We start from the raw sequence: 19,134 nt of genomic DNA, 5'->3' as shown, positions 1-19,134 counted from the left end.
AATGGAAAAGTTGGCATTTTGTCCAATGGCCCTATTTAATTTCTATGCTATGAAGAAGAGCCATTGCCTATTATTGATGTTTTACTTTAGGGGAGTGGGAAGTGATGTTGATGAATGTTACATTTTTGACTCTCATTCAGAAACTTGCAGGTTCAAATCCCATCATGTCTCTGTGGTCAGTAATATTTGAACAACTTTTTGGGGAAGTGAATAATGGTTGCCCTTCTGGAATAGCGAGTTCCTTCCCACGCGAATGTGGAATTTTGACCGCTGGCGTAGGGCTGCCAACAGATGAACATGACCCAAAGCTTAGTTGAGCATTGAGTTGCTTACTGTGACGGGTCTGTAGCAGTTTGGGGAAATTGTTGCTATTTTATCAATGAGCTTTCCACTCTTGTACATGAGGGCCTTGAGCAGAGGAAATATTTTCAATGTTAAACCATCCTCTTACCTTTATAAAAGCCCGGCGTTACGTTTGTCCATCTACGGAAATATAAGAGCCTTTCAGAAGGCCTTAATCACAAAGTTATAGATAGTGGACCCCCCAAAAAATAAATTTAATTTGTAGGCATATATGCCTACATAGCCTACATACAATATAGTCAGTAGTACCTACTGAGTCAATAGTATCTACTATAGAGTCATATATCCCTACACACTCTACATACAATATAGTCAGTAGTACCTACTGAGTCGGCAGTATCTGCACACATTGCGGGGGGGTGGGGGGTGAGAAGAAGAGGACATCAGTGGTGGCGAGAAGCCCTCCGCGAGAGCTAGGATAAGGCGGCCGATATTCTGGTGTTTTAAATTGGTTGTTATCAATTGCGTGCTCTGATGTCGTTTGCGAGCTGTCTTCATTGCAAGTTTACGAAGAAAAGTGTTTTATTATTTCCAACAACTTTCTATCCTCGATCTCATTTAGTTGATAGCAACAAAAGACACCCTACGTTTCACAATAAACACAAGCAGGGAACCTCTTAAAGGAGGCAGCAAAACTGCGTTTATCTGAAAAACGCCGATAATCGCATAAAAATAGATACGGCAACGAACAATGCTGATGACAAAAACTAATTGAAACGAGAAAAAGGAGCCATTAGTCTGCCAACACCTCAATTATTTCATTACGCACAGAGGCGTGTTTCTCATTGTTCACGCAGCTGTGGGATATGCCGAAGTGTTTTAGAATACACACACCACATGTCTCGGATTTCTTGACTGCTGCCCTAAGTATTTTTCGCGGGGGGCGTTAAACGTCCTGTGGCAAAAACTGCATGCGCTCTCTCCTGTACTCGTCAGTCTGTACCGAACTATCAATCGCGCAGATTGTTTGCCTTGGACTAAATACCCATGGACACTTTCATTAATCGCGAGACGCATGCCTGTAATTAAAGGAGACGTTTGCTCAGAGTGTGTGCACGTTTAACCCAAAGGCAACGTCTTGTCGGTTTGATAGGGTCCCTGGCATTGTCATTATAGGCTTTAAGCTTATCTGTTGGGAGAGATGACTGTTCTGGGGATCATCACATGGTTTAATTCAATCATTTGTTTCAATTATTTAATCATGGAAGAAATGAGGGATATAAAATTTCCATTCTTATTGGTAACAATATTGCGGCTCTGCTGAACATTGCTTGGGATCCAATGGTGTTTGTGGAGAGCTCTTTCCTGTAACATCAAGCATTTGTTTTTGCAGGCCACAGCCTGCTGATGAGACTCGGAGAAGTGGACACCAGTCCATATGTTGCATCGTTTAAACCACCAATGCTAGTGGAAAACAATCGTCTGTAAGCCCCCTTAGCTGATAGACTAAAGCATTATGTTTTGTATGGCGATGACATAAAACCACTTACATGATCACAAGCCCTGACATTTGAATGCCGATTTTACAACAAAAGCATACCGCTTTCCTTACCATAGAGCTTGTTGTTCGGGGTACGTTCCCTGTCGGGTACAGCAAGGAGACTCGAGAATGCCTGAAACTTCATGGTTTTGTCCCTCTCAAGACTTAATTTGTCCCCCACATGCTTCCTGCATTTGTCTTCACTTGAAAAACTATTCCCAATTCTCAACTCGGCAAAAAAAAAATCAGTAATGGGAAGAGAGTTTAGGAATTTCAGAAACCCCCTTAGGATTAAAACGTGAAGACTTTTGGTCATGGTGAAAGGTCATAGGTGGTACACTGCTCTTCATTGTGCTTTAGTTCCTCGTCAGAATAAGGACGCTTGCCTAAATCCCTCGGCAACTCAAAGCGCCTTGCATCACGTCCCGCCTCAATCATTACAATGCCCAACTTTAGTCTTTTATTTTTCCACCTAGCGGACCCCCTAATGGAAGATATCCCTGTGCGGCACAACACAGCACGGGTGTGAAGGTTGCCATTTGTCTAGCTGTAGGGAGGGATGTTGTTAACGAATTGCCAAATAAAGTAATTTGCCAAAATTTATTTTGCAAATTTTTATCATGAGCCCTTTGCTTTGCTCTGCACAACAAATTGTTTTGAGGCAGTGCCGTGACTGGAGGAATCCGATGAGGCATGAATCTCTTTCATATTTTTGGTTCTTTCGGTAAAGTCACGTAGAAGGGAAATAATAAAAATAAAACAATCAAATTCTCACGACGTTTCGATTGCTTGTGTTGCAATCGAAACGTGACTTTACCTAAAAAAACACGAATATGAATCCCTGCAGTCACGGAAGCTTTAAATCGAAATGAACCTCTTTTTCACAGATGCCCATTCGTGACCGACTCTCTGACGGACTGGCGACGTTTCTTACGTCTCGCGAACATGTGCCGCGAGGAGGGTGTGCATTTGTGGTGTGACGTAGTTAGCCGTTTAAGAAACGCAAAATCATGCCAGTAGCATCTCCGATGCGGATTTCGGTCTGGTTCACACTGTGCTCATTTCGCCGCACCTCCATTGTCTCCACGAATTTCCCAACCCTTGCAGTGAGCTGACGCGAAACCGCATCAAGCGAATCGAGAGCCTGAGCTTCTTTGGTCTCGAGTCGCTGCAGTCGCTCCGTCTGCAGCGCAACAACATCGGGCGTCTGATGGACGGTGCCTTCTGGCGGCTGGAGAAGCTGGAGATCTTGTAAGTGTCTGCGAAAAGGGCTCGTTTTACCAATATTTCTTCTGCTCTCCTTTCCTCTTCGGCGCTGCAGATGTTTGGCTAATTGATGCTGGCCGTAGTCATAACGTCAATTCGATTTTTTTGAACATTCTTTGTCTTACCCAAGAAAGCCTTGCCAAGTGTCGGGACTCTTGTATTCACTAGGATCATGCACTGGGTTGTTTGGTCAATTCCTGTTGATGTATAATTCGAGTAGAAATGCAATAGCAGTTGTGTTGTAGATACCATGGATGCACATGGAAACATATTCAAAAGTTGTTTACCCTGTGTAGGCTGTTGGGGAAAGTGCTGTTAGCGAGCACCTATTAAGGCTAAAAACATCGCATTGATGAGTTGGTCTAGTCAAGCACCTACACCACCCACCCTCATATCTCTCGTGCTGATGTTTACCAAGGCCAAAACGCGTCCGTTATCACTCGCCACTGATATTAGCCATGACCGGCAATCAATCTCAGACAGCCGGATTCATAGTGCGGTGCAAACACTTGCGTCACCACTCCTTGCAGGATTCGTATCGCAAGGCTGTCTTGACACACACCTGGAGGGTTTATGAATGAGAAACATAATTGAAAGTCAAAGTCACGTGATTTTAGCTTTGCAGCCAGGCTAGACACCCCCCTCCCCCCACTCATCTCCACAATGTGAGAGCCCCGTGATATAAATGCGAGTGGTGGTGGTCTTGGTCGCACGAACTCCGGTAATGCTCGCAGCGGCTTTTGGCGAGCAATCGAATAAAGACAGTCACTGCATCGCGGCCATCTGGAACGCTCTTCCGTCCGATATTAAGAAGCCACTGGAGCTATGTTTTTTCAAATCTAGATTGAAAACACATTTCTTTAGGACTGCTTTTTTGTGTTTAGTTTGTTGTCCTTCCCCCACACCTCCAATTAGCATGGTTGGCTACGTGCAGTGTGGAAGTTCAGCATACATAGGTGGACATATCTGGTTCCATCGATACACTATACTATAGGTATCAGGCCCACGTTGTGGTGATAAACAGCGACTCGTTCTTCCTCCGCAGGCACTTGGACTTCAACGCGCTGACCAACGTGACCAAGGGCTGGCTGTATGGCCTCTCCTCCCTGCAGCAGCTCAACATGAGCCACAACAACGTCTCGCGCATCGACCTCGACGCCTGGGAGTTCTGCCAGAAGCTGGACGAGCTGTGAGTGCGGCGGTGGTGGCGGCGGCACAGCGTGGCATTAACCACCCCACTCACTGTCACATCACTTCTGACACGAGACGATATGAATCGGTTCCCGTGCAACGGTTCTGTCATGATTTGGTGACACGATGCGATGGAAGAGCTACGCTTCGTTTGTGCCATCTCGCTCGTCGTCGTCGTCTTGTTTCATCCATCTCGTTCCACCGCCCGAAGTTTAACGTTTACGTGCAATCCGCACGAATCGCAAATCATCAAATTGCTCACGCTCTCTCTCTGCGTGTATTACGATCACAGGAATCGATTTAAATAATTTCAATCCGTGTATTTGGACGTGCCCGGCGTTGAGTCGCGTGCGTTCTTGCCCCTTGGTTCCTCTTGTCCAAAGGGATCTGTCACACAACCACCTGAGCCGTATCGAGGAGGGCACCTTCGTGGGGCTGGGCATGCTGCGCTCGCTCCTGCTCGCTCACAACCACCTGAGCAACATCGCCGATGGCGCCTTCAAGGAGCTGCGCAGCCTCCTCACGCTGTGAGTCAGGGGTGGAGAGCCTCTTTTTTTTTCTTTTACTTTACCGAGGGGCTCAATAGGACGTTCACATACCTTTTGGCGTGTGGGTAGGTGGCCACCGTATGTCAATGGGCACACAGCTTGGTTACTTCTTCTGTAACTCCTTGGCAGTTACAGTTTACTCGTCTGGCAGCTCCAACCAATCCACGTGGCCCTGTGGGTAGTGTTTGGCTCTTAAGTCGGAAACGTGCAAGTTCATGTCTTGGTCTGGAATGGATAAAACGAGTTCAACTTTGTCGGAGGTTGTTGTATAGTGCTTCTACTCCCCACCAAAGGACTGGAGCATTTCCACTGAGCAGTGGCCCCAGGGCCGCCCATGGACAGGAACAGAGTCAAAAGCATCAAAGTCTCGTGAAAGTGTCTGCTTCATAGAGCATGAGATAGTGATCCACTCTACCTGTGGACCTGAAACAGTGATGGGAGGCCAGTCTTTCTGTAGAACAAACCACCGTAGACTTGCCACAAAAGTGTACGTCTTTTACTGACCTAAGTTGACCCATCACCAGTATATGGATTCCACGACCTTCTCACGTTAAGTTACGTGACGCAGTCGAAACGATTTGCATGCATCGCGTACGGATTTCATATGCGTGACAAAATCGACTATCGCGCACGTCTGTTCTACGCAAACATGAGTCAAACGGAGACCTCAACGGTATTCTCAGTGGCTGGCTAATTCTTCCCCATGCGTGTGCCACTGTGACCCATCGCGGTGAAGTCCAAAACTACAAGGCAGCCAATTTAGCCCCGATTGCCACCTCAAAAGGGTCTGCAGGCGATTAAGTGTGACGTTCCGCTCGCGTTATTGGTTCAGTGTGTTATAGCTCTTTTTGCCAGGCCTTGCTGACGCATTTCTTGGCGTCCTTAACGCTCACCGGGTTCAACCCAATAAGGAGGGCTTGTGTGTGCGGCTACGTGCGTGCCCGCAGCCCCGCCGACAATAGGAATAAACATGTTTCAGCCCCCTTAGCAACTGCTCGTTTTGAAATTCCCATAGGTGCAATTAAGGTGTTGTGTGTGTGCGTGCGCACGCAAAGCCGTACTGGCGATGTTTTTGTACGCGTGCTCTCATGCACGCGCGCGCGCCGAAAACACGGTGTTCAAAGTCCACCTCTCTGCACGGTCTACGTCGCTTTTTTCGTGGTAAGTGCTCCGCTTTTTCAACGGTCGTCATTGAACCGCGCTTTTCGACTCATTTGTAAATTCGCATTACCGAAGCGCGCAGGGGCATCTGCCGCTGGGCAGTCGAAATGTAGTGGCTTCCTGGAGCAGCGAACTAAGTGGCAATGGTGAAACTAGAGTTGCCTCCACATTCCATAGACCTCTACCAAATTAAAACTCGCCAACCTTGGCATTGGCACTGCGTTGGGTAGGCGATTGCATGTTGTAAACGTAGCCTAGCATAATGGTACAGGTAGCTATGCTGTATATACATATATACACATACTCAACAAACATTACCATACTACAGTGGTACCCCGGAGATCGAACTTAATTCGTTCCAGAAGGCCATTCGACCACCGATTTGTTCGAACACCGAATTCATTTTCTCCATAATAATTAATGTAAATTACATTAATTGGTTCCAGACACAAGAAATTTCTCATTATAAAGCATTTTTACACGATGTTTACAGTAATGACATGCATAAAATCATTTAAAAAAACAAGAAACACAATAAATAAATGGAATAAATGAATAAATATATGGAATAAATGAAATAAATAAACATTGAACTTCACTTTACCTGCAGTAAGGTGCGTTGATGGCTTGAGTGGAAGGTGGTGAGGGGGAGGAGGTAAAACCTTTGTCTGGGCAAGCGTCATGCACGCTGGCCATACGCGTCTCAGCCGTACAGGTTCTTTCAAGTCGCGATTGTTTAGAGTGTGTGTGACGGCGTAGTAGATTTTAATTGGTGAGAGGACAATCTGATCGGTGAGGAACATGTGCAGGATAAGAGGAGGGTTGGGTGTCAATACATGTGCATTGGAGTGGCATTCAAGGGGAAAACTAAACAAAAAACGAAACCATTTTTATTTTACCAGGTAAGGCCCACTGAGCTAAAAAGCTTTTTTTCAGAAGTGACCTGTCTGCAACGAAGTGGCTTGTGTGGGGATTTATAGCGGCCAAATACTCTAAACTCTTGTTTGTAAATGTGGAGGGAAAAACCGGATGTACCCGGAGAAAAATCGACGCGACCGCAGGGAGAACATCCAAACTCGGAATATACAGAGGTCTGGGTTGGGATCGAACCCACGACCTCCTGTATACCGGGCGAGGTAGTTCACATCGCGCCACCGTAAAAGAGCTTAGGAGACCAGCTGGTGGGATACTGTGACAGTGGACCGTGCAGTATGGCAGAAGGAAAGAAGTGATGGCGAGGTGTGATGCCATTTGTTGCATCGGCCAGATGATCTGTAGACTTTACAAATCTATTCGCATATCATACACCATGCTACTGCCCACATGCCCTGTAAATAAATACACGCCCAGTTATCATCATTGCTCATAGCGAGTTACGCAAAATCGCCGCTCGTTACAAAGATACCGTTTTTACACTTGAGCGTGGCGCCTGCTTTTTTGTTAGCCTTTAATGCACCAGTGAGCAATAAGGGTGAGCAGGGTCTCAAAGATTGTGTGAGTTAATTGCACCATGCAACCGCAACACGTTCAGCAAATGTGTTCACCTGAACGAAATATTTCTTTCGCAAGCCGCATACCTTGCATGCCTTGCCCCGTTTCGGCACGATCACTGCGCGCGTTTGACGTAAATGCCAAGTTCTCGTCGCATTTTCCCGCAAGCCGCGCTGTATATACGTGTCTGCTCCTGCCACCCCCCCCCCCCCACTGTCATCACCTTTCACACGGCCTTAGCAACCTTGGCAGATTGTCATGCAATTCGCCTTCACCAATTGTTGTACGGTGCCCGTAGCCATTGCAGTAAGTGCCCTTGCAAATCGGTCAACATTCAAACAGTGTCTTCCTGCTCCAAGGAGCGATGGGGCCGTGCGTGTTGTCTCTACTCGCTGCACTGAGCCAGTGCAGGAAATTCTACGTTTCCAGTGGGGGTCAACCCTTGTCGTAAAGTGGACCACTCAACTTTACCCCAAAGTGGTGCTTATTTTATTAAAGCGTCAAACTTTTACCCGCACCTCCGATTAGCACGGTTGGCTACGTACGGTGCGAAAGAAGTTCAACTTCATACAAACTTGGGCCAGCTAAACGTAGTTTGGTGGAATGACAGTCTTTTCACGAGCTGCAAGCATTCCTCGTCGACTGCATTACAGTTGTTTGCCAATCACTTGAAATGGTAAGGCTTTCATTGAATGTCCGAAAGGTATAACTCTTGAGAAGGGGTGGTTATTTGGTGCCAGCAAATAGGAGAGAGTGGGGAGAAGGAAAGCCAAGAGAGAGACACACACGAACCTTACGGGGGGCCTCTTTCTGTGTCAAAGAGTTTCGAGTGGAAAAAGAATTGGGTGCAGGCCTGCTTTGATTAAGTGCCATTGTTGAGAGGAAATGACGGGAGGCAGTGGGTGTGAAAGTGGCATGGACAGGCGGCCATTGAGGCCCGGGGGTCGGCTTTGGGGCAGCGTACGGCCCTGGAGAGGGGAGAGAGGCTCTGATTAACGCTGCGCTACCCCACGGCCATTTGCGTCCAGCCAGCCGTGAAGGCACTCCGATTAGGGCGTGTTTGTTTGCGCGGTGGGGGTGGGGATTTCGTTTTGCGGTAGCGGCGGTGGAGGTGGCAGGAGAGGGGTTGTGTGGGGGGGGGGACCCTTTTTGTCGTGTGCAACAACGAGAGCCGCCACTGTTTAGAACAGTAGTTGAGGGGGGGGTGGTGCCAGGCTGCTGTATGGATACCGTGCGGGAGAAATGTTTGATTGCGCGCGAGCGAATGTCAGCGCCGCATTGCGGCGACAAAAGGTGTAATGCTTCAGGTTACAGATCCCTTACTTATTCACCCTGTGTTGACTAGAGGTGTGGACAAGTGATCTTAGTGAATAGTGATCCCCCGAGTACCTTGGGGGTGGGGTGCTAGTGGTCTTCATTGGGGGGGCTACGAACGGTGAGAACCACTGGAATACACTTAAACGAGTTTGGCCTTTTCTACTGCTCAGGGGTTTTCCATTCAAAGTCGAGTCAATTCGGAGTGTCCTGCTTCTCCAACAAGTAATGGGGGGGGATGGGGGGGGGGCATTTGACTTGGATAAAAGGCCCTGAACCAACGCAGGAAATTCAACATTTCCGCGGTGGGGGCAAGTACATATCTAGGACCACAACAACAACGTGCATTTATATTGCACACCGTAATGCAATGAGCGTCTAGGAGCGCAGTTTTTTAGCCGAGGGGGACCACCGGATGATGGATATCCCTCTGCGGTACAAGATGAACGTCCAACGTGGACTTCCTTCCAAATGGTTCTTGTTTTATCTGCTCGGCGGGGATTATGGGCCGAGTTTACGCCCAAGAAGAATTCTACCTGGTAACCTTTCACTTCGCTGACAAGTTGACATGCCACACCGCGATCCCATCCAGTCTACGTGCCCCTCAGGCCACTGCCAAAGTGAGATTATACGTTTTGCGAGTGGCCTAAAGTGTGCTTTTACTGAATTACAGAATGGAAACAATTTGCCGTATGCAGTTACATTTTGGTGACAGTATTTTACTCACGAATACGTGCGATAGTTACAGTTGGGTGGCTTTGGATTTATCTGCTAAATTATTACAATTCGTGTGTAACTGAACACGGTATGAACGTTCAACTTGTAAAGTAACGTTTGTGTTCAGCACTCATTTAAAGTGAGACTGATTGAATGCATAAAACAAGGATTTTTTTGTCACTTTGACAATATTTCCCATCAAAAACATTATCCTGCCAACATTATTCATCGCATGTGAAACCATTACCATGGAAGGCTGCTGGGAATTTTGGCTCGGGAGTAAGCTGCTGCTGCTGCTATGTCTTTATTTTGTTTTTTTGTGTGCCTGTTAACAGAGACCTGGCAGGAAACGAAATCTCATGGACAATAGAAGACATGCACGGAGCCTTCACAGGCTTGGAAAACCTCAACAAACTGTGAGTTCTCAAATAAAACACACACACACACACAAGTGGGCTGCGTCGGCAAAACCATAAATGGCCTGGCCTACAGTTGTCTCGCCCAGTGCTGATGTTGAGACCACATCAGGATTTTCGGCTGAGTTGACCTTGGGGTGGCGTATGCTTGGTTCATAATACAAATTTGCCACTGATGATGATGGATGTTCGGACTGGGAGTCAAATACGCATTGCCATGATAAAAGCACGGAACGACTAACCGCCTCAAAGACAAACGCTGCCCGTTAAACCTTGCAGAGCAACGGGGCAAGATCAGCACGGTACGCAAGGTGGTGGGGGGGGGGTTATTGAGGCCAGGATCAAGCATACCCAGCCGTATTTGTCTTCTCAGGACTAATATTCACACACCGCACCGGCACGAAGCATTATACTAACGGTGCCAAAAAAACCACCCGCGGACGCATGTACGCAGGCACGCACGCTAGCAATCAATTTCCTGGAATTGCGTTGACTTTACACCCGGCTGTGCAGGAGAAGTAGCCAGACCTCCTCCCACCTCCTTTGGCAGGGCCGTCGTGAGGAATGCAGCACCTGTGCCACCTGCGCCCCCAATTCTTTTTTATGTTGATGTTGAGTCAAGGGGCAGTCCTGTTCTCAAGCTGTTGTTTCGTGAAGTTTTGTTTTTCATCTTCTTGGTTCTTTCGGTAAAGTCACGTAGAAGGTGAATAATAAAATAATAAAAATAAAACATAAAAAATAAAAGTCTCACGACGTTTCGGCCACAACACAAGCAGCCGTCCTCAGGTGAAGAAACAGAGCTGTCGGAAAGACAGCGCTCCAATGAATACTGCTAAGCTTGGCAGCGTATTTAAGCTGGGTGGGAGGAGAAGAGCGCCTTGACAAAGGAGTTTACATGATGATAGATTTTTTAAATCCTTTATATTAAGTTCGCTTGCTTGCTTGCTTGCGTGCTTGCTTGCTTGCTTACGACCGTGCAAATATTTCGGTCGTTTTTTAACCCACTTCCCGTGATCCAATCGAGCTGACATTTTCCACACAGACTCGTTGTGCGAGACAATGAATGTTCGTGAAAAAAAATTCCCAAAATTGTACACTTTATAGGCAAAAAAAATGATTTTACATATATTCAAATAGAACTCATTCATGGCTTTGGCTGAACGTAACAATGTAAGAGCCCAGAGCGTAACCCCTCCACAGGCCGTGGCGGAGTAGCGCAGTTGGTAGCACCCTCGCTTCCCATGCTAAAGTTCGCGGGATCGATCCCCGCGTCCTCCACAGGCGAATATATTTTTAAATCCTTTATATTAAGTTCGCTGCCACGCATATAAAGGATTTATAGTGAAAAACTTTGTTTTTACGGGTTATACTTATTACCCTTCCATTTTATTACGTTTTATTTTAATTATTTTATTATTTCCCTTCTACGTGACTTTACCGAAAGAACCAAGAAGATGAATCCCTGCAGTCACGAAAGCTTTAAATCGAAACTCTATTTTTCAATCGGCTTTAGCTCAGCGATGCATTTTTCAGATTGTCAACTCTTCTCGGGCGTGCGCCTTGAGTCATTCTGCACCACATTTGGCAACATTTAATCGGTTGAAGTAAGAGTTGGGTGAAGGAAAGTCGAGGGCAGAATTTAGGTGCTCCTTAGAACTGGTATGCATGGGCCAAGAATCGAATCTTGGTTGCTGTAATAGAAACGTAAGTGTACTAACAACTACAGTACCAGTCTTCACGCACACACACACGGAAAAAGAAGAAGAAGATTGGGAAGACTCCGACGCTCGGTGAAATGGTCTGCATTAGAAAGACAAAGGTGGCCAATTTCGTATTTGGACATCCCTTTCCACACCTGAGCCACTCTGGAACTTTGCGAAGTGTTCACGAGGGAGCACTTTTTGCCCCCTTTGGTTTAGAGAGCTGAATAGAGAATATTATTTTTGTACGAGTGTATACGTGATCACGGGGGGAGCACTAGTGTAGTGGTTCCACCGTGTGCTTCCTTCCATCCTGGAAAACCTGGGTTCAATGTTCTTGAGCAATAACCTCAATCGACAGCTGGGGCCAAAAGCCTCTTTTGGTGTGGATTTGATGGGGATGGAGAGCGAGATGGAGGCGATTCAGCATGTTGCTGGTCTCACATCCATCCCTCGTGTGCCTTGCTGGCCCGAATAGATGCTCGTGAAGTTACGCCCGTTCCAGTACAGTTGTCCGTATGTCTAAATGAAGAAATGAATGTTGAAGCATTCTGTACAAGACGTTTTTATAACTCCTTTTACGTGAATGTATGTTAGCAACACTTGGACAATGCCTAACAATTACAATAACCGTCGATCATAATCTATGCTTCAGCCAAAGTAGAAGTTGTAATCATACTATATTTCCATAACACCACCACGCTACAATTGCCATCCATTGGTTTTATAAACATCATAACATACATTAAAGATGATAGAGTGCACACTAAAGCTATGAAGTTATTTCAAGTTAGACAAGGAAATAAAGCAAACTTAAAATAACCGTCTTGTGAGTTGTAATAATAGTCATTTAGTACAGTTTGTATTCGTGCGATTCTTAGAATGCAAGGGTATCTCTAAGGCGCTATGTTTCAGACGGCTTTAGTCTGCTAGAGGGGGCTGATCCCGGCACTTGTAACCCACGCTTTTTTGAAGAGCTTCACGGTAACCTTGACATCCTTTGTGAGGAAGACGGCGCCTATTGGTTAAAATACCCGCGGCATTAACCAGGGCGGCCGTGAGGCTTGAACCACGAACCTCTACAGCAAGCGGCAAACAAAAGCTCCCACCGCTCTGCCACATCAAGTCGTACGTTGGTGCGTTAATGCGCACACGCGGCATTAACTAGGGCGGCCACTGCGCGCTCGGACCGCAAACCTTTGCGTGAACGCACTCGCCCCACGTCTCCCTCCCCTCGCGTCTTTGGGGAACAAAGCGATGCCTGCGAGGTGGACGGCTTGCAGTGGAAGAGGCAAAGCAGTGGTTTGGGTGGTGGGGAAACACGTGTGCGTGTGTGTGTCTGAGCGAGCTCTTGTGTCTGCTTGGCTGGCCGTGTCTCTTGGAAAATGTAAGCACAGGCACCTGCAGGAAGTGTGAGAGCAGCACTGGCTTTGCGCAGCTGTCGTCCTCCTCCACGCAGGGCCAGATTTCAACAAACAACCAGAGAAAAAAATACCAACTCGACTGATTAACATTCTCCAGATTGCTTCAGCACCTGTCACAGGGTGGACATCTGCGTGCGCGCGCACACACGCAGGCGCGCTCGCAAGCAGACCAGTGTGGAAGGAATACGTAAGAATATATATAATAGCACAGGATGCAAAGGCAAAACGGTCAGATTTTTTACTGGTGAAGTTGCATTGGTCGGCTTTAGTCATCATGTGTTAGTGTAGTGAATGTATCGGTTTTTTTTGTTTTTTCCAAGTGTAAGAAAATCTACAGGATCGACTTGAAAATATATATTTACCAACATCACAGTTTGGACTTATAAAGCATCTCAAATGTGACAGATTTTCTAGATGGCGGGACAACATTGGGATGTGTGTATCAAGGCGTTTTCCTGCCTGCTCTTAAGGGCAAAGAGCGAGAATGTTTGATTATTGTTACCAAAGTCCACAATTTCTAAGACGCACGTTTATTCTTGTATTTTAAAGCAAAAGTTGGTGCAGCCACCCACTGAAGGAATCCACATTTTTGGTGTGCGTGTGTGTACAATCACTGACCGGCGGTTCAAGCACCGAGCCACAGCCACGCCACATCATCAGTAATCTCTGAACCTGTTCTGGGCATCCCGTAGGTGAGCTCTGTTGTAAATGAGTGCCTCGTGCATTGTGTAAAAATGAGGACTGGAAATACTAAAGGTGGCTAGCTGTAGCGTCTGCCATACCCTGAATAGGTGCTCGCTACAACAGCACTTGCCCCTGCAGTCTGCACAATTATATGGTGAATAATTACCTGGGTATATATGTACACCGTGAAGAATGGCTTCACGTGGATTAGGCTCGAGGGCAAAGTTGACGTGGTGTTTGGAGCTAGCTTTGTCGACACATGGCATGCTTGGGCGATCGTTAGCGCCGTGTTGGCAAGCTCGGGTGTCGACAGCTCCTATTCCTTGGCTCAGCCGGTCCAGCGAGTGTTGTTTTGGTTTCTTTGTCCTTTTCGCGGCTCTTCGTTTCAAACAAAAGGACCACTTTGAAAAATCCTCGCGCCTTTCGGTGCGGCTGAAGTGCCTGCAGAGGGAAAACAAAATCCACGTTTTGAGATGAGTCGTGCCAATGAGATAAGACGCTACGCATGGCTGTGAGCTGCAAAGGCAGACGGTGTCACAAGGCAAGCCCCATCACAGTAGAGACATCGATCAACAATTCTGCCCTGTCCACTTGTGACATTCAGGATTCGCTTTGACACTTATGCCGAGAAGAGACCATTGTTCAGTGGCGTCGTGCGAAGATTACCCTGGGTTAGACCCGAGACATTTCTTACATATGTATCGCTTGCTGTGGACAGCTCGGCATTGTTAACCAGACGTTATGCGAGTTCTAGAAACAAGTTATTGTCTCCCTTCTCGAATGTGGAAATAGTGGCGCCCATTAACCGTTGACAGCCCTGAGCGAGTGGAGGGAAATTCCACATTCTCATGGCAGGGGATCAGTCTCTCAATGTGGACTTCTAATGACACTCCACAAATTGGTGCTCTTTTAGTGAGCCTGGGGGGATGATGGGTTGAGTTTGCCCGCAAACCGGTTATTTAAGCTTGTAACCTTCCAATTGTCACATAACAATGAGTGGATACCATAGCAAAATAATGCTAAATGTTAAAAGTACTAAGCAAAGCAGTTTAGTGAGTTACATCAAAAATAAGATTGCCTTATTTATTGATGGTAACATACGTTGGTGTAGGAAGGAAAAGCTTGACACTGCAAACTGTAACGTTTTCCTTTTTTTTTACTTGTAACACAGTACTTTTCTACAGTTGAATTGCTAATATTTTTACTACTTGCAATTTTAGCTGTCATTGAAAGCAAATGCCCCACTCGAAATGTCAGAGCCCTTAAGCTCACCTGAGATGATGTGAGGGCTTTCTACATGTCAGTCTAATGTGTCTAGATTGAATTATGCCTTCACCATCATCATTTATCTTTCATTTTCTCTATTCATTTTCGACAGCTCTTCCTCCCCATAATGTGCATTTCAGACGGTTTCCTTTTAGAAATATAACACGCTAACCCTCCCGCGTTGTAAAACGGTGATGGGGTCGTCATTTTAAAACGAGCTTAAATTTATTACCGACTTGAATCTTCAACAATATATATTCATGCATAGCAAATCAACAAGGGCGGTATTTGTAATCGTCCATTTGGTTGTTGGTGCAGTTATGTCAACATTGAACAAGGCAGCAATAAGAAATTGTATTTGCGTAGGTGTATAATCCCCTTGATTGCTTGTTCTTACCTTTCTTCATAGCATTGTATGTGCTTTGAAGAAGCATTGTATGTGCTTTGAAGAAGCATTGTATGTGCTATGAAGAAGCATTGTATGTGCCTTGAAGAAGTATTGTATGTGCCTTGAAGAAGTATTGTATGTGCCTTGACGAAGCATTGTATTTGCTATGAAGAATCATTGTATGTGCTATGAAGAAGGGACCACTTTACCTATTATTCATAATAAGCCGTAAGATTGCAGTGGAAGAAAGGTGTTCTGTAATACAAACTTAAAATATAGCATAGCCAGGAGAGATCATGCCACACCTAAGATGGGGTAATTTATTTATCGAGGCACCAATGTACATTTGTAATGGGGGAAAATAAACCCAGTGGTCATGCTGCTCAGATAAAAAATGCTCATCACCGCCAGACTTTGTTGGTAATTCCACATTCCGATGGTGGTGGGGGGGGGTGCTCGACGCTGTTGTCTTTCTGTAAATCAGTCCGACGTTTTATCAACCCTCAAAGGGATGATGAGGCCCGAGTCAATCCTCGGGATTTGAACGCCCCTGCCTTTTCGATTGCGCCTCGTGCAACGCCAGGCGTACGCGGCGGCGAGCTCGATTGGCTTCCGACGATAAGGGAGATGGCAGCAATTTGGCTTTGGCGAGGATATCGCTGCGCGTGCACGCACACAAACACCGGCGCTGGAAAACGGAGGCGCGCAAAGCAATTTGTCGAGGGGCCGAGATGGATGGAGTGGCCGGGTGGTGTGTTCGCACCTGTCGACGCACGTCGAGCGAAGAGGTCTTCATCAGTGACATGGGGATGGGCGTTGTCCCCGGGGTAAAACTTAATAGCGCGACTTCTTGCCATGACACCCACAAAGTGGTTTGACAGGTTTAGCTGCATTGTGACACGTGTGTGTGGAGCAGAGTGCACACTGGGGAGCTAGCGAAGCAAGCGTTAATTTTTATAGGAATTAAATATTTTAAATGCAAACTGTGTTCAGGCACTAAGTTGTGAACATTGCCTCATGCTCTTTGCTTGATAATTAATGTATGTTCACAATGCCCTTGATTTACAAATAACTTACTGTTATTAACTGTTATGTTGAATGTGGGATAGCTGGAGCACCTTGATGAACCCCAGATATATTAGGGACTAACACATTCAAGATTCTTCCATGCAGTACGACAGTTAATAGCATCCAATGCTGCAAACAGAAAATTCCATGTGCAATCTTTTTGTTTCATAGCAAGCACCAACTCCACCTCCCAGCATGCACCCTAATGTATTCAAATTTGTCCGCGTGGCTCAGAGTTGAGCTTGCCGAGCCGGCACTGCTGAGATCCTGGCTTCAAAAGCTGGACCAGACACCCATGATTAAAAGTGGTCTTTTGCAAAGTAACTGAATTGACGTCATCTTTCGGGGGCCGTTCTTTGAGACGCAGTGGTACACGGTTAGGTGCAGAGTTCCGAATAGAAGTGTACTTGGCAAACGACGACCCCGACAGCTAGTCAAGTTATTGGTGTTTAAAACGTGGTGCCTTTCTGGCACAAGTCTGCCATCCAAAGCGCCATCTCGTCATTGAAACGCATCAACATAAAAGCACGTTGTGGCTTTTTGGTTAGTTATATGCAAGTACAAGTACAATTAAAATAGAATTAGGGGGAAGGAAACTAAAAAAAAAATCCAATTGTACAGCAGTGAGAGCTGGGCCTATAAGACAAAACATGCGCTTGGTAGTATGACTTTTTTTATCGTACAAGTCTAATCCCTCTAAACATCCACATGTCTGCCATAGTGTTGGCAACACTCGTCGTATCGAGATTTGATAGTCCCAGGCGCTGCTGGCCTTTGTCTCAGGTGTGATTGTTTGAAATGCTTCTGTTATGTGCATTGCGAAAATCATTCAAGTGTTTTTTTAATATACATTTTTTGGCAAACACTTTTGTCTTTCACACAGCCCCAATATTCAGCCCCACCATTCAAACTGCTTCTGTCTTTACAGACAACCCCTACGTATTAAAACAGATGTTTGTTTTTTTAATCTATCACGCGCAGTCCACAATTTGTTTTACATGTGCCTTGTGCTAAATTTCTAAATGCTTTTAACCACAAAAAGACACCTTTTTTTAACAGTCACACCTTGCACACCGTATTTTTACTGCGCCCTGTAGGATAAAATTTGGCGTGCACATCTTTGCATGCGCTCTGTTGTTTCTGGAAAGCATGTGGTAATGTGACTTATGGGACAGCTTTTTAACATTCCTGCTTGTTTGTGTATCTCTTTGATTCCAGGGTATTGAGTGAGAACAAGATCAAGTCTATTGCCAAGAAGGCGTTTATCGGTCTGGAGAGACTGCAGTACTTGTAAGTTACTCCCGACTGCCTTTTGACTATTCGTCTCTGTTTTGCCGATGAGCAGAATTGTGTAGTCACAATACGGTTGAGTGGCCCTGTGGTTACACCGCTCAACTCGCAGTCAAAACATGCGCGAGTTCAGAGTCCCAATTCATGGCCGATTCAGAGCTCTGCTCAAGAGTTGAGTACCGTTGTGGAAGTGGTACCCAGTGTATTGATTCTTGAGCAAAGTTGATCAGCAGGTCGGGCATCAGGGGGGAAAGTGTCATTACTCCCACCTCTTCCAAGGCATCTGGCCAGTGTGGAAGAGTAGGCCAAATTACCCTTCTGCCAACAGTTGAGCGAGCAAAAAATTGCAGGGCTACACCTTTACCTTACATATACTGCCGCTGCCACGATTTTTTTTAATGTAAAAAAATTAACCGATGACGATAAAGTAGACTAAAAGTTGGTCTCACTACATTGTCACGTGACTGGATATTGAGCGCCTATAACCGCGTAGAGTGCATTATAAGCATGGCTGACTTTGAAGAGACTCTCCGCCACAGATTGCATCTCTGTGAGAGTTACTGTGTACGTGTTTGCCCTGTGCAAATACACATTATACGTTAATGCGCTAAGTTGCTCGGAAGCCAATCACAATAATGCGACCAAAACTTATAAAAGGGGTATACAGAAGTGTGGCCAAAACAGGTGCTAAAGTATTCAGCTGTTGCTGGCTTCAGCCGCTTGCAAATGCTTTTAGTAGCTTTTGCTTTACTGTGCACGTTACGCCAACTCTTTCTCGACTCTTTCTCAAGTTGGAGCCCTTCCGACATTTCCACTTTCGTTTTGGACGCTCGTGGGTAACCGCGCATTTACTTTGGCAGCGAGTCGAAGCCCAGGAAGGAGTTACACATGTGGCTGGCGGTTGCACGAGCGCGCAGATAGCTTTTGTAATATGGCAATCTGGCTCCGAAACCAGCCCTCGCTTTAGCCACATCTGCGAGTCTAGACTGGATTTGTTATTTTTCTGCGAGCGTTGCGCCGTTTCCAGTTCTTGCGGGACAAATGTCTTTTTGTTGTGTTTTTTTTTTCCCTCTTCGCGTCGGTGTCACGTACGTTAGCGTTCGCGAACGTTCCCCCACAGCGTCGATTGCGAGCCCACCGAAACGCCACAATAGCCTCCACTGGAAGACGACGTAGCCTGGTCACGTAATTGCCGAAGGATGCCCCTCCTGCCCCCCCTCCCCCCGTCACTTTACTTCTGTGCACCAGCCGTGCAGCAGCTGTAGAGTGTTGCATCGAAGCGTAGGAGTTCTATACTTTTTTTGTATTTTGCATTCTTCATTAACATATTATTGGGATGCTGCCCACGGTGTGACGGGAAGCACAAT

The 19,134-nt window shown here is 46.3% G+C and overlaps 1 protein-coding gene across 3 annotated transcripts in view; it reads left to right on the top strand.

Moving 5' to 3' along the window:
• Positions 1-19,134, top strand: part of LOC144731267 (leucine-rich repeats and immunoglobulin-like domains protein 3) — a 74,203-nt gene that overhangs the window by 40,194 nt on the left and 14,875 nt on the right. For all 3 annotated transcript variants that reach the window (XM_078612311.1, XM_078612309.1, XM_078612308.1), the window contains 5 exons: positions 2,951-3,094; positions 4,155-4,298; positions 4,684-4,827; positions 9,867-9,947; positions 17,696-17,767. In XM_078612311.1, the coding sequence (XP_078468437.1) occupies positions 2,951-3,094; positions 4,155-4,298; positions 4,684-4,827; positions 9,867-9,947; positions 17,696-17,767 (585 nt within the window). The remainder of the gene's footprint in view (positions 1-2,950; positions 3,095-4,154; positions 4,299-4,683; positions 4,828-9,866; positions 9,948-17,695; positions 17,768-19,134) is intronic.

Source organism: Lampetra planeri, chromosome 38 (genome assembly GCF_965212315.1).
Source record: "Lampetra planeri chromosome 38, kcLamPlan1.2.h2, whole genome shotgun sequence".
Lineage (NCBI taxonomy): Eukaryota > Metazoa > Chordata > Hyperoartia > Petromyzontiformes > Petromyzontidae > Lampetra > Lampetra planeri.
Note: the sequence above shows the minus strand (reverse complement) of the source record. Positions and strands in the feature narration are given on the sequence as shown.